Source organism: Cyrtonyx montezumae, unplaced genomic scaffold (assembly GCF_038088225.1).
Source record: "Cyrtonyx montezumae isolate F1298 unplaced genomic scaffold, pur_monq_1.0 scaffold_17, whole genome shotgun sequence".
NCBI lineage: Eukaryota > Metazoa > Chordata > Aves > Galliformes > Odontophoridae > Cyrtonyx > Cyrtonyx montezumae.
The window spans coordinates 984,571-1,010,092 of NW_027071903.1; the positions used below are offsets into that span (position 1 = coordinate 984,571).

The 25,522-nt window shown below is 37.0% G+C and overlaps 1 protein-coding gene across 2 annotated transcripts in view; it reads right to left on the reverse strand.

The window, feature by feature from the left end:
* Positions 1-25,522, reverse strand: part of CDH13 (cadherin 13) — a 427,603-nt gene that overhangs the window by 33,545 nt on the left and 368,536 nt on the right. For both annotated transcript variants that reach the window (XM_065733108.1, XM_065733107.1), the window contains exons 9-10: positions 19,067-19,249; positions 18,098-18,351 (exon numbers count right to left, since the gene is read on the reverse strand). In XM_065733108.1, the coding sequence (XP_065589180.1) occupies positions 18,098-18,351; positions 19,067-19,249 (437 nt within the window). The remainder of the gene's footprint in view (positions 1-18,097; positions 18,352-19,066; positions 19,250-25,522) is intronic.

Genomic DNA, 25,522 nt, shown 5'->3' on the forward strand with positions numbered 1-25,522 from the left:
GTAAATGAACAGGGGAAAAAAATCCTGCATTAAGCTCAGTACTATCAATGACAGATCATGACCAGTGCTAACTTAGAACTAACACAGATGTCTGTCCGCTGTACTGGGGACATGACCTTAAATGACTTAAAAACAACTATGGGATTTAATATAATGGGGTAAACAGAAGCAAGTATTTCATCACAGTTTGTTACTGAGGTAAAATCTAAGTATAATTCATCTCAAAACCTACAGGCCAAGATATACAGATTATAAGAGAAACAAGTCCTTGCATCCCATTAAAGACCTCTTTCAGATCTTTCCCAGCCAATTGCATAAACATACATTTGATCACTGAACCTCAAAGCCTTCAGAAAATATCTTCTGTGCATCTAACTCTGTGATTCCACGAGACCATCACTCACAGTTTTTAAGACCCATTTTGAATCCTAAACCTACCCACCTTTGGCCAAAACCTTGACATATGCATATCTTCTATTAAGACAGAGCTAAGAAAAGCCCAACAATCTCCATATGATGATACTAAAAACTCAAAGTAAAAAAATAATCTCCAAACTGTTTGTACTTTCCATTCCCTGTATTTGATTCGTACACTGCAAATGGTGAACTAAGCATAGTTAACCATCTTTCCACATTAAATGTATGGTCATACAAAATATGTGGCTTCAAATTTAGGTTGAAATACTGTTACCAAAAGTATGGCTATATACTAAATGAGCAGTAGGCTGTGAAATATGTCCTGCAGTGCTCTCCTGCAGAAATTCAGGCATACTCAAATTGCTTCAGGTACACTACTTTAAACTAAAAATTTTAAAACACAGGGACCAAGTTTAACTGAAATATTCTATTATTAATAAGAATAAATACATCATTAACAAAAAAAAGTAAAATCTGTAGTAAATCATATTTTCTGGCAACATTTTAGAGAAAGGTATTAGGTCAAATGCATTTTTAAACTTACTGCTGATAGAGGATTTATGCAATAGCCATTTTTCAGCTTCATGGAACAGATTTATGCGCTTGCAGACTGTCTGTATTTTTACAGGCTGGAAATGTCAACTTAGAGTACAGTTCAAAAAAAAAAAAAATAAAGTCCCCATCAATGTTGTGCTACAAGTAACTGTGCATTTCTGGTCACAAAATTCATGTTTCCCTGTGATAAACTGGATGTATCCCAAGGTGAATTCATTAGCTGAGCACTGGTGCATAGCTCAGCTTTTGGGCTGGGCAGTGCAGTAGTAATTCACTGCAGCAGCCCTTTCCCAGGTGATCCCACAGTTTCTCTTGAGTTTTGAGGAGGTTCTGTCTGAACATATGCATGCACATACTTTATTCTAACCCTACTTGAATAGTTACATACTTCTCTGGCAAAAATGCCAACCTGGCACATGAAAGAAGGCAATAATCCTCTCCCAAGTACAAGCATATCTGCAAGGATGTAGAGTGGACAGGATAAGGCACTACAAAATGCAGCACTGCTGCTCGAGACTGATATACATTGCTTCTAAGGCTTAAGGTTAGTACACATTCATGGTTTGGACCAGAAACTTGTTAATATCAGCTTTCTGTTGATTCAGTCTCAAGAAAAAGTCATTTCATCTTGTCCTAAAGGACACTGTGGTACCACAGGGCCAAGCACAGCACTGGAGAAGCTCAGCAATTTGTTCTACAGCTCCAAGCAGTACAGACACAGAATATTCTCTAGAACAAGCTTCTGTCTGAGCCGTCTGCAGCCTCACTTTCTCTTTATGAATAACATACAGTACAAACCAGTCTGCCCAGTGCTCGGGAGGATGACTTCTCTCTGCTACTGACTTTCCCCAGGTATCTGTCTGAGCCACGTCAATAACAATAGGAAATTCTGCTGGAAGTGTAAAAACAATTTCAAAAATGTACCTTTTTTTTTTTTTACACGGTATCTAAACAGGCAGAAAAAAACAAAGTGGAAATCTCAGACACTACTTGGTCCATAGCAACGTGCCGGTACTATTGTGACTATTTCCAGTTTTAAAAAGTAAAATGCCAATTTAAAATTTTATATATATGCATATTCCCATTAGAAATAAGAAAACATAACACACAGAGGTGTGTTTTCTACTTACAACCAAATCTTGGTGGAAATGATTTTCCTTAAAAAATAACACAGAACTAAACCCAAGGAAGCAAAACAAAACCACAAGAAATTGCTTACTTCAATCCTTTGTGAGGTTAATTGGGCTGCAACATAAATATTGTTTTCTATGGGTGGGAGGGGATTATTTGCTGAGATATCTCTGTTTGTGCAATTTTCTCCTGGCTTCACTCTGAGCCACGTGCAGACCCCGCAGAGAGAATTAAGGAGCATACCTCACACAGAAATGTTTTTTGTCTCATTGAAATAAAAATGAAGTATTGCCAATACAGACAAATTGCAGCATATGGGATTTAGCATAGAAGGTCAAATGAGACAGCTTCAGCTGCTCATCCCTACTGCTAAAGACAGATCAATATATACCCAGTACTGTCTCCTGCTACTCACTGAATCAGAGGGAGCACAGTGGAAATTAGAACAGGTCCATTCTGCACCACACTTAAAAGGCAACGAGCTGCTTTTCTCAGGCAGCGATCGAGCAGTCTTGAGGCTGGGCTCTCATCTCATAAATTTTAGCCCTGGGAGCAGTTCTTGTGCCCAAAGGGATGAGTTTGTAGGGCTGCAGCCACACTACAGACAGTAATGTCTTCTACTTTCATCTGAAGGGCTCTTTTAAATTTATGCACCCCACCTCACCATCAGAGCAAAAATATTCATCGTTTCAACTTTATTTTGCACGTCACATGGTGATTTAGCAGGTTGGCTTTCATCGCAATTATCCATCTACAATGATATGATCAAAACAGAATGAAAAATTAGATGAAATTCAGTTTATAGTCCCCTGCCACTGAGAAATATCAGATCAGAGAATGGTTGACTAATTAGTTATTTGTGTGGAGAAGGAATAGGCACAGAACCCTCAGTAAACATCAAGAAAGTAACTGGACTGTTATTGCAAATAGAATAAAAATAATAATAATAATAATGACAATAACCACCAGAATTGACAGCAATTAATCAAATGTGAATACTAAAATTGTAATAATGAAGTAGTTAAATAAACCGTATGAAAAGGAAAAACATTTTTGTTGTTTTCATTGTACAGTCTTCCAAAATGTTACCCTGTACCAAGAAGTAATTTTCAGCTTTTCTTTCCTGCAGGGCAAAAAAATAATAATAAAAAAAATCCTAGAAGCTGAGGTGTAACAACAACAAAAAGACCAAACACATTTATGTATTTTTTAATCAGAAGCGATTAGGGCTATGGTTAAATGAACCCAGAGGCTATAACTATCTGAATTATTCCTAAAGCTAGGGAATAACACACCGTATCTGGGACTAGCACACCTAGTATAATCAGGTTGTTACTGTTAGAATAATTGTCGACACATGCAAATCACTAGGTTTTTTTCATTGCAGCAATTGTGCCTCAGAAGCTAATCAAAGTGAGATGAGCTGGAGGTTCTTTTATGAAGTATCTAGAGGAGGTTTTGGCAGTAAAACTCTATCAAGTTTCAGTACATGCCAGTTCTTCGCGACTGCGCTTCCAGCATAAGCAGCTTCTCCCACTGCAAATCCTTTAGCTGCTTTCTCTTTCAAGCTGGGCTCTGGGTAGCTCTCAAACATAGAAAAAAAAATTATAACAGTCCAGTAGATTCACTACAGAAATGCCACTGTTGAACACAGCCATGAAGCAGCACATTTCTACAGATTCAGCGGGAGATATTTTCTAAGGGACAAACAGAAGAGGTGAGAATTGGCTCACCACTGTGAAGCATTAGTCTCTCTGGATCAATGCAACCGCTGTTGCACTGCGGATCCTACAGCCAGGAACCAAGATTATTTGACCAGCAGCCTCAAAACCTCAATTCTGACCTGGCAAAATCTTCCCATAGTCATGAATCACTCCTTCATGGAGGCAGGGGAGCAATGAGCCTGAGCGACAGCAAAAGTTTGCCATCGTGGGATGCAAAAAGCTGTTTGCAAGATCCACTCCTGCCCCATTAACATCTATTAACTTTGAGACTGTCTCCTAAGGAAGGAGGGGAATTAATGTTTCTGCAAATTAATTTCCAAAAGGAAAGCATAACGAATTAATGAATATGCTGAATAATCATTTTAGCACAGTTTATGTCCTGTGCCAATCTTAAGCCTTCACAGCATCGAAGCCACTCATAGCAGATGTTGGTGTATCAGGCTTCTCTGTGCACTGTGTCATATTCACGTTCACTTGCCTCTCTTGTTGCCCTCTTGTTCCCTTTTTCTCTTTGGAACGTTGCAAAGAATTATTCTCTAGTTTAAATTTAGAAGAGACTGGGTCTAGGATAGCCCAGAGATGGCCAGTAAAACCTTGCTACTTTGAAAATAGTTGAAAATTCAGTTTGTAATGCTCACAGGTCATTTTCCCTTTTGCCAGAAAAGCAAGCCATACCTAGGATGGCTTCCTTCGACACTAAGCAAGAACAAAACTTCCAGTTAATTACAGCTGCTCATTGGAAAGTGAAGAAACATAGAATGTTCACAAATTACACAAGCGGAGAGAACAGTGCCTAAATCTGAACACCTTCAGGACACAGACAACAGCAGATCCCTGAGACTATGGCTTCCAGCAGCCCTCGAGGCATTCAGAATTGTTATCTGTGTGGTTTTCCTCTTATCCTTTAATACGTGCAGTCATTTTCACCTCTTCAGTGCTAGAGGAAATACCTGGAAAGACTGCCAAAACTAAGAATTTTGTATGAATTAACAATGAAACACTCTTGATATGAGTGGGGGATCCTAGACAGGAATTTGAAAGATAAAAATATGAGAGATATTTTGATCAATTTTTATCATGCTGGCTAATAAAGAAAATAACCACTTCTAGCACTGTGTGATGATCACCAGAGTGCTAGATGATGCATGGAACTTTTCCTAGGAGAGAATTTGCTCACTATTTATGAATATATGAATATACTTTTATGAATTAAATATATATTTAATTAAAACCTGAAAAATAATAGTAATAGTAATAATAATAACATAGAAATCAGGAAAGTCAGGTAGTAGGTTTTAGTCAAAACAGTGTAATTCCAAATAAGGAAAAATTACTGAATCTCATGAACTGTTTCTGAGTTGAAAAAGACTGTCAGCCCTGCTGAATGAACAGTTGCTTAAAAGTCAAAGAGACCTTGAAAATGCAGTAGCTCTATGAAATCTGTTCCGCTACAGAAATCTGGATCATAGCCAGAAAAAGAAAAAAAAAAAAAATTAACAAGAGAGATCTTTTCTCAGAAAATAAGTGCAGACGAACAAACTGCAACCTTGGAATCAGCAGAAAACATTAGTTAAAGTTGTGAAAGAGATGCCTCGAAGGAAATGCCTGCCTAGTCTGTCAAGCCAAGGTCAGCAGAGATAAAGTGAAAGCTTCTGAGCAAGGAAGAACAAGAAATGGGGTCTATCTGGAGTTGATCTCTCAACCAGAGGTGTGAAGTTCTGCTATGAAGAGCACATAACTGCAGGAAAGAACAGACCCAGCAATTAGCATTTACAGAAGAGCGATCACATCAATCATGTGGCAATTTGATATGCCTAAGTAACTCCATGAAGAAAGAATTTCATTATAAAGGCCAAATTCTTCCAACAGAGTAACTTGAAGCTGAGTCCCAATTTCAGGAGATTTCTTTTTGGGGAAAATATAATTAGGGATCCCTGTATCAAGTATTAAATCCAGAACACCTACAAAAGCGTGTTTACTGCGGTGAACAAACACAAGTGTTTCCACTATGTTTTCTTAGCTGAGCGACAAAGGATGAAGAAAAAAATGACACTAGTGTAAGAATAAAATTTAACATGTAATAAATTGACCGTGCAATAAGTAACAACTCGGAAAGAAAATCTGTGAAGAAGCTGATACTGCGAGAAAAGTAATTGAAATCATTTCCTGTGCTGACAGAGCTGGGCATTCCTGAGTTGGCTGAGCTTGCACAGGACTCATTTCTAAGATTCAGCTGTTTCTAAGGCAAGCTCCATAATGCAGGAGATGATAGGAGAGCAATAATGTTCTGCTGACTTAGAAAAGCCTCCACGTGGCTCTGTTTCTTGGTGGGTTGTGGCTGGAGGCCTGGAAGGAACACAGCCCCTTTCTTGCATCTTTGCCCCCCTGTTCCCATTCACTGTGCTGCTCTGTACCCCCCAGCTCTGCTCCAGCTTTGTGCATGTCACAGCTAATAAAAAACACGTGGCTGGCACAGGTTCCCTCTGCAAAAACTCATTTTGGAGAGATGTGATTTGTTTGCTAAACCTGTGAGTGTGTTTCGAAGTATTTGACAGGCACAGTCTGGAGTGGCAGAGATCCACACCTGAATCCAGAGTTCCCTCCAGTCAAAGGAAAAAGCAGATCTGGGGAACAGGGCTGAACCTGATCCAGGCAAAAGAGCTGGCTTGAATCTTGTTTTCTCTCACAGCAGAGCACAGCCTGAGTCATTATTTATAGCCTTTGCTGTATGTGGAGCTGCTTCCCAGAAGTGTATTTCAAGTTTCCAGTTCACAACAATAACTGAATTAATAACTGACATCTCTTAGAGAGTGCCTGTTCAACAGGGAGAGCTGTGCACACCCGTGGCACCCTCAGCCTCTCCTGTTGTCCTCCAGAGCCCCACGTGCCATTGCTGCTGCAGGCTCCCATTGGTCCCCACACACCCCATTACACATGCTTTAGTTTACACATCTCCCCTTTTGTCTGCTTCTGTAGCTGTGGGCTGAGAGTCTGGGGGAACAGCTTGATCTAGGAGGTCAGACTGTTTTATTAACCCATCTCCTGCCCTTGCCACATCGATGCTAGCTCTAAAGACCAAAACATCAACACATCTCTCCCTTGCAGCCACCAGATCCCTGCAGCAGGGAGCTTGGCAGAAGCTACAGCAGTGTGCTGGAGATTCAAGCTCCTGCTGGTACACAGCACTACTGGGAGTAGGAGGTGGGGAACACAAGGCTTCTGCTGTCTCAAACTCTTATGTGACTGACCTGAATGGTACCTCTAGGGAGAAGGAGTGTGGAACTCCTAGCCCAGCCAAAATATTCTGTGCTCTTCATATTGATATGAGAATTATTTTGGAAAATTATATAGAAACAACTTGTGCTATATTCAAGTCCTGATGAAAACAGCATCCTCACCATTGCTCAGCATCAGATTATGTTTTCAGTTGTATACTACAATACATGAAACAGGGTGATGTTGATTTTATGACAACATCCATGTGGTAAATATACACAAGGCCATCTAATGTTTGACTAATGGTCTGACTTTATCTGAAAGAGCTGGAAATTCTTAAAGGGTTTTATAAATCATTGGAGAGCCAACAAATTAATATCTTTGTTTCCACAGAAACAGAACTTAACTAATTCCACAAAATACACCACTCTGGCATTACTGTAGCAATTAAGATGTTTTTCCTTTTGGTCTTTAAGTTTAGCTTTGTTTAAAAATAACTTTATAGAAGCACAGACTGCTTTGATGCATTTGTATAGTTACATAGCCCTGAGGAATTAATATTCGCTGTCTTAAAATACTTTCTAGCCTTGTGGCATACAATAACAAAGGCAGCAGTGGTAGGTGAGAAATTCAGTAGCATATGTGATAATATGATATTCAAGAAAAATTCACATGACTGCCCAATCCAAGAACATAAAGAGAAAAGCTTATTTATACCTGGCTAATAATTACAATAATAATAATAATAATAATATATTTTTTTCCAGTTGATTTTGAAAACACTGTGCCCTTCATGGATGCAGTTCTTACAGAAGAAAATTAATTCTCTTTCATTCTTTCTGTTATATTAGACTCTCACTGTAATAATAAACTCCTAGCCAAGTATTATTTGACCAGGTACACTGAACTATCAAAAAAAATGTTTGATTAGTTTCTGTCACAGACACAGAAGCACATTGGGATACCATGCTGTATCCTTCTGTTCAAGCCACTTGCTTTGGTTTGCCTAACTCACTATCTTTAATGGCCATGACAAATGAAAGGGAAAGTGTGATTTACCTTTTCTGATCTCTATGAATCAGATTCTCAAGCACTCAAGCTGTCCAAATGCACTTTAAAATCCATGGAGCACCCTCCTACCTGTCTGGCCCTCATCACTTTTCAAGATTGTGTATAACCATGTCTTAGTTGTTTTATTTATAATGTCATCAAGTCTAGGTTGTTACATTTGTTATAGGTTTCTGTGCTGATTTGTTTTCTCTTTCTGCCTGTGCCTCCAAGGGATGCTAGAGAAATGAAATACTACTTTTCACTTGTTGAACAAAAACGTTAAAAGTCAGAGTCCACGCTCAGTTGTATTTACTCAGGGGATATGTACTATAACACCCTTCTCTTACTGATGTCTCTGCAAAATACATTTAATATGTAAATATTAAGAGAGCAGAATACTTATGGAAATTAAGTTCTACTCGTTAGCCTGAAAAGCATATCAACAACCGTAGCATGGTTGAGAAAATGGCACATATATTTCAGTACATAAAGTACAATCTGAGAAAAAATCTGTTTTTCAACTGTATACAAAATGAAAGGATATTATATAAAAAATATCCTTTATTTGCAAAAAAGTGAGCTGGAGTTGAACACTTCTCAGTAATGGAGGCATATTACAAAGCATATTTCTGTTACAGTAAGTACAGTGTGCACACCTGGATGCCTGCTCTGATGTACTGCTTACTACAAATCTATACAGTCCAATTATTCTATCATGTTCATCACCATAATTGCTGAGTCCCTTCCAGATGTACATTAAGCAGCATGTCATGACAAATGCATGTCATTTAAGGTGTTTTCTGGCCAACAATGGAAAATCTGAAGTTAGAGGAAAGAACTCCACATAAGTATTTTTTATGACAAATTAAAGAACTTTAAGTAGAAGCGATGAGACTGAGTACTAAAAAGACAGGAAATGGAGGAATTACAGTTGTTTAACCTTAATTTGACACAGTAATACCTATTTAGTCAAAACTATTTATTTATCTCCTAAGCATTTTTATGTTGTAATTACTCTGCTATTTAGCCTTGCATTGAATGCCCAACCGCTCAACTTCTCATAGACATTTCCCATGTAATTAGGGATTAGTTTGTCAGACTCTGATAGCATAACCGCATGGTCATTATGGGATATACTTTAGTATTTCAATTGACAGAAAAAAAATAGAGGCATCAAAGCCTTAACAAAAAATGTTTGCTATTTTGTTTTCTGAAGTGACAGAAGCTGAAAAGAGAACACTCACCTAAATGTTAAATTAATAGCTCATTCAATGAGATACAGTGATACAATGATTAAAGTTGTTATGGGCTTTTCTTCCTTTTTCCTTGTAAGCAAAAATCTCAATTCTGTAACAGTTTCCATGAATTGAACTCACTTAACAAAACTGACATGAGGCTATGGAAAATTAAGACAGTATTGTTTTCCTTTTTGACTTACATATGTTTTAAACACTAGTAAACTTCACATCCAGGGCCAGAAGAGACTTCTAAGTACTTATTTTTGAAGGTGTAAGTATTGTGCCTTACTGATACAAAAATTTCTTGTATTAGCCTTGAAGAAATATCATACAAACTCTGGCTGTTTTTTTTTTATTATTATTTTTTTTTAAACAAAAAATGCTATCAGTGACCCAGGGCTGAACCTCCAGAGAGGCCGAGCCTCAGGCAGGTAGAACTCTATTGGAAATTTCCCCTCTTGAAAGTAGAAGAAGGAAATATTATTCTGATAGTCAGTTAAGACAGGTAAATGTGTAAAAGTTCTCCAGGGCTTGGGATACTCCATGAAACCTGGGCAGGTTAGTGTCTCCAAGGTAATGCTATGCTAAGTACTGCCCAATGGAGCTACCCCAGGTGATCATACAAATAAAAATTACCAACCTATATGTAGAGTAAGCATGCAGGTCTCTGTAAGCATATTTATCTAGGGCATAATAGTCACAAAATTAGGAAAAATCCAGTCCTCAACAATTTATGTTTGACCCAAGAATGGATCTGTAGGCTTACTGCCACTTATGAAGTGTATATAATTTTACTTAGAAACAATTTTACAGAAATTGGCATCCTTATTACTAAGTTAATAGAAAAATTCCAATTGAACTCTACAAGTGTATTTTCCTATTACAGTAGCATTGCAGAGCTCCATTTAGTAAAAATGAATGCTTAGGCCTTCTGACAATTTCCTTACTGAACTTAAATTCCACTCTAAGAATAACCATTTATGAGTCTGAAATAAAATGGAGTTCTTCATTCCTCAGCACACACGGGCTAGGGATGTTTTGCTGCTGAGTAGTGGCTGTAAAAATATATCAGAAACTCTGAGATGAAATTCTACATCCAGATTCAGTAGGAATTTTGCCACTGATTTCAACATGTCCATGACACACTCTATCTTTATTCTGGAGACTGTAAATTAATGTAATGGAGCCATAATATTGGCACTTCGTATCTTCACAGCAGGGCAAAAAGCTTGGGAAGAATTCTAGTTTCTTTTTTCCAGTCAGAAACTGAATGCCAGACAACCTCTTCTCTGGTAAGAGATGTACCTGCTTTACAGACAGGAGTGCTGAACTCCACAAGAGCAAGAAGAATTGTTTGATTGGTGCTTCTGCTAGGTTACAGGATAGGATTCTAGCCTGGACATGTTATTGGTCTCCCTGGCAAGCTGTTATTTGAATGCTCAGTTTTCCACCTTTTGATCTCTTAAAAATAACACTGGTTGCTGGAGTTATAGTCTTTCCATATCATCAGTACAAATAAATCTCTGTCAAGACATCTTTAAAAACTGTTGAAACTACAACCAGACATTCACATACGATCTAACTTGGCTGAGTTTAACTTAAGAATTCAATGGACATAAAATAGTGACTGAATTCCTACCACCCCCTCCCTGTCAACTTGCCTCCTCACACAGCATCCCCTACTTGATAGCTAACTTATTATAATCAAGATAGTCTTTACTTCTTCCAGAGGCAAAATCCAGCCTTCTTTGAAACCAGAAGAGAACAGTAATGACAAAGTGAGTTATTGTCAGGATCTGACTTCCACTGCAAGCATAACTGGTGACTGATATTTCCTATTGTTGTATTTCTCAAGAAGATCTGCAATATTGTTTAGTCAGTGACATGAAAAATGTGGCCTATAATTTCACAGTTCACAGTCATTCATTCTGAGTGCTGACATGGTTGAAATCATAATGTGTCATAATATTGTTATGTGAGATAAAAACAGAGGGTCTAATTAAACTCCTCTTAAATGTTACATTCATCCTTATTAATCAAGAGTTTTAGATTCTTAAGGCAATATCAAGGGAAGTTAAAATTGTTTTTTATGGCTTATTTGATTACATGAATATAGAGGTTCTCAATTCTATCACATAGAGCTTTAATATCAACATATTAAGTATGATTTATGCCAACAGAGTAGAGCAGAAAAGAAAATTTTAGGAATACAATCCTCTGACAGCCTTGTGTTAGAGACTGGCTGCTGGTAGATGGGTTCCTTTGAAAACTCTGAATCACTGTTTTGATTCACAGCGATTCTCAATCGTTGGATTGAAAATTCTTAGGACCCTTGCTTTAGGTGAACTTAAAATTAAAAATTTTCTTATTGCTGGGCTTTCTTTTATATACAGCGAATGGGAAAAAAAACAAACAGCTGTAAGAGCTCTCTGTTCACATACATTAATATTTCCCCTAAATCTTGGCAGCAGTCAGGGAGAACAAAAGTTTTATGATGTTAGTGTGGATAAGCAAAAGAGAACACGGGAAGGTTGCCCCACCTCCCCTGCAAGGAAAATCTGGGATATAAAAACAACATCAGCTGGTTAGATGGGATTATCATTAAACACTAAAAATGAACATGCACATAAGAAGAAAATAGGAGAAAAGAAGGAGGAAAAAACAAATGGATCCTAAGAACTATCCCAGGTGTTAAACTGGAGGTGTTCACAAGTGGGCTGTAAATTAAACCAGGGAATCCCCATGAGTAATAAAAGGACTGAATGACAGATTCTGGAAGCAAACTATCAACGTTTGTTAACTGCTCTGAAGAATAGAAGGACCTGCAACAGTGCAGCTCTGATACTGAAGATAACAGGTGAAAGTAGCTTTCCTGAGCAGTCACTGTAAGATCTTTCTCACCGCTTCTTTTGGACTTTGTTTCCAGATTTTGCAGATGTTTTAATTCCCTCAACCCTGGGATTTTACTCCCTTTGACCCTCTTCAGTCTGATCTCAGGAATTAGCACTAGAGGTTGATTTTTATCAGCTGCTTCCACCACAATAATTCAGACTATTTGCCTGAACAGTGCTGGCCAGCTGCAATGTATCTGAACAGGAGAAAAAGGTTTTACTCTTGAGCCACTATCGTTCTTCCAGAGCTATACCAGTCTGGTCACGGGTATGAAAGGAGAGTAAAAGAGGTGCAGTACCACTTCAGAAGTAACTTTGCTCCCTCTCTATCTTGTTGTAGGCCTAAAGAGTCTGTTGAATGAGGAAATGGGGGCATGCTTACAGAATTGTAGAGGTTGGAAGGGACCTCCAGAGATCATGGAGTCCAACCCTGCTGCCAAAGCAGCTCCCAGCCCAGGTTGCACAGGTAGGCGTCCAGGAGGGTCTTGAACACCTCTGGAGAAGGAGACTCCACCACTTCTCTGTGCAGCTCCAGTGCTCTGGCACTGCACTGTGAAGGAGTCCCCATGCACATTTGTGCAGAACTTCCTATGCTTCAGTTTGTGGCTATTTCCCCTCGTCCTATCACTGCTCACTGCTGAGAAGACTTTATTTAGTGAACAAAAAAATCTCTTCGGTCAAGAAAAATACATTTTCTTTCCTTCCAGATATCAGTAATAGAATAACTAGACCTATTTATCATGATGATTAACAAGACTGCTAGTACTAACACATTCAGTAAATAATTTCAGTAAAAAAAACTGATCTGCAGTGTATTGTCAAGCTAATCATTAACACTCGAGTACCTAAAATTATGATGGTAGTTGGTAGTTGTCCCATGATGGAACCGGCACTTATCCAGCATCATTGCCTGCCCCAATACACGCAACTCTCTGGAGTTAGGGTTTCTGTGTTTCAAAATTTTGTACACAAGACAGAAGAGGAAAAAGTTTTGCTTCAAGTAGCTTCCCTCTCTACCTGGCTTTCCTTCCAACTTAAATGAGAAAGGAAAAGAAAAACAATTTCCACTGCCCAATATACAGCAACTTCAGATCTAGAGATGTGCTACAAATTCCCAGCGGCTGGGTTCAGGCAGGTCATAAATAAAACTGCAGAGCCAACTCAAGATGCTCTTGGGTATAACTTACAGCGAAAAACTCTGATGCTGCATGCAGAAAGCATGGCTCAGCCATTCATTTATAACAATAGTACTACTCTTCTGTCTACACCAGGAAAAAACAAATCTCCTGTTGTTAGGAATCAAAGTCAAGTCCTTCAGACTTTGGGAGATATATTTAACAATGACTAAGCATGCTACTTCATAAGGTTCACTGCTTACGACTTTCAGTCTCTCATTACATAGTATTTCTGTGTGTGATGGTAGTGTATTCCGAAAAGCAAGTTTGTTGACCTCTACTTGCAACAAAAGCACTTTTAAAAGGCGTGATGTGAAACACAGTATGCAAAGTCGATCCCTCAGATATTGATTGAATAGATTATTCAGTGCTTCTAGAAACCTCTTACATTATGTGGAGCCAGCTGGAATCAGGTGCAGATAAAAACAATTACAGACACATATAAATATATATCTTGCATAAACTGCTTCAGATATTTATGGCAGTCTTTCTTATTCCCATGAAGCTCACTGCAGTTTGGACTCTAAGTTCTCCAGCTTCAAACGCTATATTTAAATTCTACTTAATGAATTAGATATGCTCTAGAGCTATAATAAACTTCTCTTGTGAGGATATCTCTGAAGCATTCAGTCACATTGCTTACTGAGAATAAATACTGCAATAATATATTTACATAAATAATTTAAAATCCAAGAGCACAGTAGGTAATAAAAATATATTGCCACGATAAGCCACGAAACCAAAGAAGAATGTTGATTTAATTAAAAATTATAAACAAGCAACAGTAAACAACTTATTTACACATAGTTAAAAGCCTAACTACTGATATTCTGGACTTCTTGAATCCAAAAAAGGAAAAAATACTTAAACCAACCACTCCTCACAGACAAAATATTGAGGACCATAACTGTGTTTAATTAAGATCTACTGTTAATAATGGATTTCTGAGAATAAGGCTCTTCTTTTAATTTCCCAAGGTGGAAAATGTTATTAAATTTGGCCTTTAACTTCTCATTGACATGTACACTTGAAACTTCTGATTAAAATTTCAGAGGTTGGGAAGAGGCACCCAAAATTAAACTATTAAATCTGGCACAAAAATAACAATGATCCCTGATTAAGAAATCAAATTTCAGAAACTTCATTACTGTTCTATTAATAAATTGTTGGGTTATAATTAAAATGGGGCCTGCTGGATTTCCTTCTTTTTTTTTCTTAATTCTAGAAAAGTTGGAAACAAGAGGGAATTAAACACTTTAAAAAATAGGTTAATGAATCTAAGAAATGCGATGCAACTTGAGAGAGTTCCTTTTCTTTCTGGCAATAATCACAGAGGAACAAAACTGTTATTTCTCACCCAATTGTATGTGTGCAGGTAAATCCCCTGCTTCTATCTGATTCCTCTTTTCTTCAATATCCATAATCTGAAACTCACTATAGTCTTTGTAGCCTTTTCAGAGCAAATCACAGCTCTGGCTCTAGGCACAAATGTCAGTGTTAACCTCATTGTAAACAGGTAAAATGTAGAGTAAGATTGAACTTGATGCCTACGTTATATGGCTGGTCAATATAGCATGTGGCTCTTGTTTCCAGGATGATGTTTCTGACTTGAGTATCTTTGAAATGCTAACATCAGTAAATTAAATAAATGCTGATACTATGAAAGTTTGCTACTAATTGAATACAAAACAGATAGTGCACTGTGTGCTTTTGAGTCTAACAAATACTTAGAGTCATGTTCTGTTCACATAATATATTTTTGCCAGCTTGCCTGTGTTTCTAAATGAAATTCTTTCTTTGACAGCAAAAACACATCAAGCTAAAGAGTGTGAGAGAAAGTTACATTGAAAGTACAGCTGTCCTTAGGAATTTTTTTAAGAGGTAATTTGAATTGATTCAGACATGAACAGGCAGAAGTTCAAAACATAAATTCAACCTATAAGTGACATTGTCACCAAAGGTTTCAATACACCATTGACGGTTTTCAAAATGCATTTATGATATCATCTATGCTAGAGTAACTAACTCTGCTGATTATAAATAGACATCAACCCCTTCTACAAATCTTATATAGGAAACTAATAAGAAATGATGTTGCAAATAGACAGACCTCAGTTCATATAGGCTGAAAATAATTAGAAGTAACATTATCAATCCTCTATTGTTCTTCTGTTTGTATCCATCTGCTCATTTTGAACAGATATGTATTTTGTTGGCAGTAATGGACATTGCTTACACAACACATGCAATCAAAATCTGATATCTATTGCTTCTTATAGACACACAACATTACTTGCTCATGGTCACTGATATTTAGTGTAATATCTTGTTTAAAACTCTGCATTTTGCTTGCTTGACCTTTATTTTACCAATGCAAGGTAAAAGGACACAATTAAGGACACAAATGCTGTTTTAAAAAACAACAGGTTCAGAGAACTGTGTGGTTTGGTATGTAATCTCCATAAATCCCTGGACCAAGGCCCACACTCTAAACATGTCTGCCTGTAGGAACTTGAAGACTAAACCTTTCTGCCAGACCCAAACTAGTGAGTTTGCCTTTATACATACAAATTCACATTGCTCCATCTGCAGATGCAGTATCCATATACTGCAGTCTTCCTTTGTCACTGCTGGTAGCTTTGTGTTTCAATAAAAACAGCATATTTAAACAAATGTTGTTTAAAGCTTTTCTGTTGTTTTAGCAAAAGAGGCCATACAGTAAGCCAAACAAGTTTTCCCAAGTAGTTCCATTATTTCTCTGATTTACATTATATTTGCATTATTTTCTACTAATGTATAGAATCATAGGTTGGAAAAGATCTCTAAGACGGACACTTCCTTTTCAATAGTTTCCATATATGATCATGCTTCAATCCCAGCCCAAACTAGCTTGCTTTTGTTCTTTTCTTCATGTGAAGAAAGAAATAAAATCTTGCTTTGGTTAAAAAACTTCTGTGAAACTCTGTTTAGTTTATGAAGTAAAGCTTCTTTGCAGCCAGTTGTGAAGTGATGGATTCCCAAAAGCATTTATGTTACACAGCTGGCTGTACACAATACATAAAGCTGAATTTTTAGTGACTTGATGGCATCTCCTACAGTTTCAGTGGCAATGCAGTTAGAAGAAACTCAGCAAGGTCAAGAGTGAGAAATTTATATATTTATATATAATCTATATAATCTATATAATATATGTAATATATATAAATTATATAGATTATTGTGTCCCACTGTTGATTTTAATAATCAAATCTATTTATTTTCTTTCCTTTTACGGTATTGCAAAATCAACTCAAATCTATGTGAAAACAGTTAATGAAATATGTCCTTGGAGCAAAACCTAAATTAAGAATAACAATGCATTCTGTAAGTAAATAAATTTAGAAAACTGAAGAAATGACATTTGTTAAGAATCATCTGTCATATAAACTGATATTCGAATGGGAAAACTCAAAGTAGTTTTTGATACAAAAGAATTGAAATATTCATTCTCCACTACGCAGGTATTTTTGACGTGTTAGGAGAAAGGCAAGGCAAGATTCTCTCCATTATTTTTTTAAAAAGGGACCACTCATCTATTGAAAGTCACCTTTTCATTATTTTAATCCAAGGCTATAAACTGGAGTCCTTTGCAAATGGCATGCTTACCAACATTTATTACTGACAGAGAACACCTTCAAGATCAGTAGCTGCCTTTTTTTTTTTTTTTTTTTTTTTTTGCAAGACAGTATATACATCAATGCTTCTTAAAGAAATGCAGTCACCCCTAGATCATCCCGTGATGGTAAAGAAATCTATCTCCATGGTATAGATTGTTGTTGTGCACTGGTTAGGTAAAGCTTTGAAGTCATTCACACAAAGATATTCATGCCCTTGTAGATATAAACTGATATCCAGGGAAAATTAGACTCCCAAATAAGAGCCAAAAATTAAATACAGCTGCGGACTTCAGCTTTCATGCCTTATCTGCAATCCTCAAATATTTATGAAAACAGTCTGAAATGCCAAGTTAGTGCCATGGAAGAAAGCTGTTGGTCTTTCATGAAAAGAAAAAATAAATCTGAAATCAAAATATCTGACCACGTGGGTCAAATTGTAAGATAACAGCACCACTTAATTCCCAGTTTTAGTCCTTGTGGCATAGCATGTGTCTGAGATAACATTATCGTAACACAGAAATCAGTATTTATTTGTAATGATCGGGCAAGGCCAAGTCCTATCTTAATGAAGCTTCAGTGTTTCACTGAGAAATATTGTCCCTTAGCCCTTGAACATAGATGGAGGATCATGACTGCACTAAGGAGCTATTTAATCCATATGTAAAGCAGATAAATGAATTCTATGTTTTCGATTTTTACTTGTTTTCTCTGGTTTCCACGAAGGAAAAGGAACAAACCTTCAGGTTAAAAGTCATTTTAAGAAGTCATTCACACTATGCAAAATTGTGTTTATTGCTTGTGGCTCTTGATTATTCTACTGCAATCTCATAGCCTGGAATACTATTGTCCCCAGTCTAATGCAGTACAGTACTTTGTCTCAATCATACTGTATTCCTTCAATGCAGGAAGATAAAAAAAAAAAAAACACTTCTTCAATTTATTATCTACAGCCCAACAACTTTAATTCTCTACTGGCAGACAAATTTTTGGGCATAAAAAAACCACTCTTTAGGATAGATGACAATTAAAGAGTAGTACACTCACCTGATAGTCTGATGTTGCAAAGTATCTGGATCAGTGGCATTTACTGTTAACACAACGCTGCCAATAGGGATGTTCTCTTGTTTTGTCACTGTCATTGGGTTGGGGTGGAAAACTGGGCCTTCATTCACATCTTCAACAGTGATCTGAACTGTTGCTGTGGAACTGGGGCCATAGGCTATGTCTGGAATCAGTGGGTCTTCATTTTCTACTTTTATCAGCAATGTGTGAAATGCTGAAATCTCGTAGTCTAAAGGCTGTAAAACAAAGAGAGAACTCAGTCACCACTCATACCCCACTCCTGCAAGGATTCAGGAAACAAAATCAGGCCATTATCTCAGCTTCTACAGTGAAACCAAAACCATTGCCATGGAAAAATATTCAATTATTTACAAGTATTGAAAATATCTCTTTTGAAGCCAAACAAAGAAAACTTCAGTACAGGCAGCAACCAGGACTTCTTTTTTTTTTTTCCCCACTTATTTTTAAAGCATTTAGAATAGGATTGTCTTCATACAATTTGATCATTTTTTTTCATAATGCTTTATAAATGTGAGACCAGGGGGAACCCTCCAGTTCAGCCTGGAGCCATGTCCTTTACTTCCCTGGCATTTGCAGTACATGTGCTTTAACAGAACAAAATGTAGCACTTGAATTCTAATTGAACCTTCAGACACACAAAAAAAGTCTGCACTGAAAACTCTTATTATTAATGAATTGTGATCATTACCACAAAAGTAGCTGTTATTTAAGCACAAGGACAGTATAGTTAGCAACAGGCAGGTTGTTACCACTAAAGAAAGAAGGTTATTGTAACAGAAAGGCAGTTACACATATCAGCTGAAGGAAATAAAGGCTGATGTCTAACTGCATTTTTGAGAAACTTATCCGTGCTGTGCCTTCTCCCATGCAGTAAATCCGGGGGATGAAACTTAACAGCAATAATGCGGTACAATAGCAAATTATCCTTACTTTGACAACAGAGAGCATTCCCTCATTAGTCTGGGGATTGGTATGGATTTCAAAACTCTGCCCTGGATTTCCGTTAATAATAGTGTAGACAGCTCTCCATGCTCCAGTTGCTGGGTCATCTCGGTCACCAACAGTTAAGTTTACTATTACACCTGTGACTCCTTCCTTTACTGTGGCCTGAAACTACAAAGATAAAAAACAAATACATAGAGGAATTTGTTAATATATTCAATTATTGACCACATACACACATAATATACAATTATTAATTGCCAGCATTAATTATTTACCAGAACATGAGAAGAATGTTGGCTGAAACTGAATGTTATAGGTTCTACGTAGCACATTATCACCTATCAATGAAGTATTTACAAACGATCTTGTCTTGTATTTCAGATGATTATTTTTATAAAGTTCTTCATCATTATTATTTTTTTTCAGTAAACTGATATCAATACATGAAACATTTTTCACCACAAGTGTTCCTGTGCCATTTTGGAGGGGGACTGTGCTGCTCTTAAATTTACAGTTGGATCTCATGCAATTGCTTTGTCTGCATAACTCTAAGTCGATGCTTCTCCTTTCACTGGAAGAGTTTATTCTATGACCTTGTATAGTTTGTGGTACTATTCAGTTGGCCAAGCCCTGTACAAGAAAATTCTCTCTAATTTACTTTCCAGTCAAACAGTGTATAACATCATTGTCATTTAAGTAGCAAAAACATTAAGCAAACCATCTGAAAAGCTTGCAAGGGTCACAGTTAATAATACTCCTCACCTTTCAAGTACTTTCAGCTGACATGCTAAAAGGGCTGTATGCAACAGAGATAAGATAATACCTGCTGTATGGGTGGATAAACTAGGCTGATAACACACCTAATCCTCAGAAGTGCTGAACATCAGCAGCACCGTTATATATCATAAGGAAATCTTAGCATTCTGGGGGGATTAAGCCTTCAAAAGTCCAAAATTACAAACTTTAATGACAGGAATAGGCTTTGCCATCCCTGCTCGTTGTCAGTGACAATGCTTGATATGTCACAAGAGCAGAAATCACCAAAATGACTTCATTACCTGCATAGACTAAATGTCTCTTGCTCTGTCTTATAGCACACAAGTAGTCAGAACACTACAGAAGATTTTGAGTATGCAGAATCTAAAAAATGGCATTTTATTAATATATAGCTTTTAAAATCCAGACAAATAGTAGGTAAAATGTATTTCCTGATAGTAAAATACAGAGGAGACAACTACATCTTTTACTGAGTTCGATAATCTATTTTTGGTTTCTTTCAACAAATTTGGCTTGTATTGCCAAGCCTTTTTTTCAATTTAATTGTGTAATTTGAGTTTATGTATTCTATTCAAGCTTTCCAGCCACAAATTTGATGTTATAAAAGGATGACACTAATGACTGGCTATTTCTATCCTCTTTGATGCATTTAACAAAGAATTGAAAGATTCTTTTGATTTCGATAGTTAATATGTAACAGGTTGTGATTGAGCTTTGTTTTGGACAGATCATTAAGTTCATTTGCAGTTTAATTAACTTTAAATGATAATATAACAATATTTTCACTTGCTTTGAAGTGAATCAAAAGAAATCTCTATCAAGAATCTCAGAAATAACAGAGGAATGATCACCAAGATTGGTAAAGATTGGTAAGCTTAGCAAAAATGCTATCACTGGAACGCACATTTGGATATATTTAGCTGTAATTGAAAATAAGTGATGGTTCTGATCTTTCTGAATTATTTCCTTTTGTCTCAGCTCAAGCACATATAAAACACGACACCAGTTAGAAATTTTCCAAATGATTGTCCAGTACCAAGCAGTTCCTATTTTGCTATGTAAAATAGTGTCTGGATTTCAAGGATGTTAATCCTCAGGAGTCTTACGTCTGACAGGGCATCCTCTCCTAAGCCTTAGTGATCCTCTAGTCCTGTTCTAGGTTCACTAGCCTGATTCAATGCAGTGTTCAGCACACCTTGGATCACGGTGGGAACAAGTTAGACGTGTTAGGGTTAGGTAATTTAAAATGTGTGTTTTATTTAGATGCATAATTGAGAAAGCAGAGAGTGTGCTTACCCCACCAATGCAAGACTGTGATAGAAAAGGTTTCCATGATGTGCCACCTACCTCAAAAAATACTTAATGTCATTTTAAGGGTATCTAACTCAAAGATATCTCAGCTGATATTGGCTCTCTTCTGCACTCTTTTCTCTTTTTTTTCCTTTAAGAGCTCTCAGTAGCTTCAGTTGCAGTGAATTAGCAATTCAGAAAGGACACACAGATGTGCTAGGGGCATAAAACTGCAGAGATTCTGACACCTGCAGATCAAGGAACTGACAATATCTATAGGCAGAGGCTGTGCCAAGATGGATAATTCCAAGCACAGTGGTACGATGGGCCCTTGCATCCTCTGCGTTTTAGAAATGACCAAACACAGTGGTTTTTTTGAAGCTGTCTGGAATTTAGACTAAAATCTGTTCAAGATGGATGAAAAAGGAGAACGATCAAATCACAGAAGTTATCATATGGGTCTACAGAAGGTTAAAAGTGTAATAAATCACAGATTGTGATTCCAAAAGCTAAATATCTGCTGTGAAACAGACAGGAATAGAAAACTAAAGGGTATATTATCTTCAAGGTGAACTCTTTTGCCATCTTTTTTATATGAAAAAAATCTGCTTCCTGATATTCAGAAAAATCTGCTATTTTTATACGAGCTCCCTTTCAAAAACAAAAGCCAAGGAGGAAATTTTTATGGAAAAAAAATAGGAATTAAATTTGCAGATAGGGAAAAGATAACTACAGGTTCATCATATTTCAAAATGAAAGCTTTACATTCTCATTGCTTAACAGGGAAGGGCTGATCCAGTGCTCTAAAATAAAACCCCATAGGGGTTAATACAAATAATTGGATCATGAATTAATTGATTTTACTCTTTTTAAATATCCACACATCCCCTAAGCACCACTATAAATTAAGAATAAAATAGATGAGTTCAGAACTTTATTTAAACTGCTATAATCTGGACCCATATTAATAATTTAGAAGGCCTTGGGACAAAGACACACTTGACTGGAAGGAGCTATGTTCACTTACTACAACTGAGTATTTCAGGAGGTAAGGTTTACTTGCTCTGTAGAGTGTTATGCCATATTACCATTTATCACATTTATCAAGAATACAGATGAGAAATTCTGGTCATTGTATTATACTTGGAAGTTTACAAATTCTTTTCTGTAGTCAAAAATAGAGGAAGACAGACAACAAATCAACAGCAACTTGGAAACAGCGAGCAATTAAGAGTAGGCTGAAATAGCCTGAAGTCTACTCTGAGTCATCAGATTTGGGCAAACAAATGAAACTTAACAGTTGACTACTGAAAAAATCAAGGGATGGATGTGGACTGGAAGTGTGAGAGTGCTTGTAAGGTAGCACAGAGAGACTTGTTTGAGAATTAGCTATGTTTGCTGTCACAGAAGTGTGCTGGGAAGTGAATACCAACTAATGGATATTCTTGTGAGGGAGCAAAGTTCCTTGGAAGGTCCTGAGAGTGAAAAGAAGCAGTATACATTTCTTAAAACAGAAGATTCAGTAAAGGGATGGCAAGGTTTACAACACCTGTGTGAGGATAGAGCTCATTTAACTGTACCCAGGATAGTCCTGAACAAACCTCAGTTCAGCATCAGCCATGGCTTAATATCAGTAGCTGTTTCCTGACGGAGTCAGGATGTAACATCAGGATGTAACCTCAGTCAAATCCTTCTCCACACAGAGCTCAATGTGGAACTAGTGGGGTACTGAGTGGCAGCTCTTACTGAACAGCAAGGTGTCACAGTATGGTCTCAAGAAAATCTTAACTTGGCAGATTTCCATACACAGAAAGATCAGTTTGTAAAGCGTTATCACCTGACAATCTGGATACTAACCCTATTTCAGCCTCAAATAGAAGTGGAAATGACATTCTGACTGTATGAGAATTGGATTCTTACCCAGTGCCCTTATTTTTGTGTAGTAAGTGAGGTTTTTGTTACTGCTCTCTCAGAGCACAGAACAACAAATGCATTTAATTGCATCAGTATCACCTGAATGTCTGCTGTCAAGCAATGAGATGAGCATGCAAGTATAACCTTAATGCCTTTATGAAGTCACTGTAAAACTTCTTCCTCAAAGTGGGGTACTGATATAACCTAAATTAAAGAGCTGCCACAAGCACAAACTCAATGTGAGATAAACGTGCCTGGGATTGGTGATCGCTACCCCATGGCTCATTAGGATTCTACATGCTGTGAATCCCAGTCAAGAACAACCAAATTAAAACTGCACGTCAGATTGCATTAATCAGGGCAACATTCTAGTTGAAGGTATTCTGAGTTATTATCATCTGCTTGTTTCCCCATCTATATATTACAAAAGATGAGAAATAATGGGATATATTAATTCACACAGCTCCACTAGAAACTCCCCAAGGAAGCTGTATTATTGTATTTGTCCTTCTCCACTAAAGTCCACATCTTTTGCAATCATTTTTCTATCTACTTCTTGGGAAATAGAAAGGAAAGCTGATACATTCTTTTGCAATCCGTTTGTCTGTACTTAGACTTGTGCCTTTTATTTTGCATGCTATCACTCAGCACTTGAGCAGTCAATATTTGTTAAGAAAGCAACGTACGAGGGCTGCTCAAAAGTAACGCCTCCTATTTTTATTGTATTGGCCCAGAGGTGTATGTTGGTGGTACAGTAGATGAGAGTGAACCTTCCCACCAGTATTCCATTCCATTTTGTTGCTGCATGACATGTGGCAGCAGAGGGGCAGTCTGACAGAGTGGCATCTGACCTGGAAGCAAAGGTAACTCCGTTCTTCCATGCGGAAAAAATTGCACCCATCGATATTCCATAACATTTGAGCACACATCAAAATAATACTGATGATTAGTCACCTTTTCATTTCAACACAATACCCAAATGTGCTGGTCTAGAACTGAGGTCTGAGGTAGGCCATAAAGATAACCCAACCAACTCGACTTATGCTGAATTCTCCATATGAACAAGTGCATTTTTAATATTGTCATCAGAGCAAATTGTAACTTAGTATTACATCTTCCCTAATCTTTTTTACAGATTTTGAAGGTATTTTCTTTAAGCTGTGCATTGCCTATACCATATAGACTCAAATAGCTGCTCTACCTCACTGCAGAGATAACAGTATTAATATAATGGATTAAATTGATGTAATCCGTACACAGAACAATGTATGAAACACTCTGGAAGCCATTTAGGGGAAAGACACTATGTAAATATAAAACATTATTATAGTATGACAAGAACTGATGCTGTAAACTAGATGCAAAACACAAATTAAAGGTATGAGTCACCTGAAGTCCTTAGTAATTGTCACCATCTTCCTGCTATAACACTGGCTTTTGGGCACTATATTACTTCTTAAAGTGTTTCTTTCAGCTTATTCTATATTTTTTGAAGTACATTATATTCTTCCATCTCCCTAGTGAAATTACAGAAAGAATTGAATTGTACTTGGAAAAAATCTTTCTGAATACATGAAATTGACCATAATCATTTTTGGATGCATTTTCACTTTAACTTTTCAATGAATTTCACAGGTTACACAATGCAAATGCCATGTGCTCTTTCAAGGCACACACTAGTAACTTTCCAAAATAAAAGTACTGCTCAATAACAAAAGATCAAATGAACATTTTTGTCCATGATAAGCTACAGCCTGTAAAAACAGCAACAAATCCAGAAGATTAATTAGCTAAATGGAAGGCCAAAGATTAAATTCTGTTCCCTGTAACGTGGCTAAAATTTCTGTGAGCTATATACATTTGTGCCTTGTTAATGAAAAACAAAAAGATGCTTAGCACTGCTGATATTACAAGCAAGAATGAAAGAAAGGCAAGGGGGATTCAACATGACTTGCTTTGTTACTTAGCTGCATTTTTCCAAGTGTTCTGACAAGGAGTCCAAGTAATAGAACAAACAAACAATATTAATCAGGCTATTTCTTCATGCTCTGAGTTCTTCCAGTTTTCCAGTGTAATGAACCAAGATATCTCTAGGATCTCTGATCTCTTTCTGGATCTCTTCAAGAATTCTTCATGATTGGCATTCATGACTGAAAAGGGCAGGGACAGAATGCAGACACAGGGTAGAAAGAGTGGGTAAATACCCTGTTGGGTGCAGCAAGAGTTGCCTGTTAATTTGCTGAAACAATAATGAAAAGAGTCCTTTAATACTTCTTATGGATAGCATAAATCTTAGAAAACTTTAAATGATGTACTGAATAAGATCCTCATAAGATTCACAAATTTAAAGCACTTTCCTTTCTGCTTCTTCCCACCAAATAGTGCTCAAATGCTCTTGAGAGTTCATGTTGTATTCCTATCCCCTCATTAATTTACTCACAGAAGACAAAAAAAAAAACA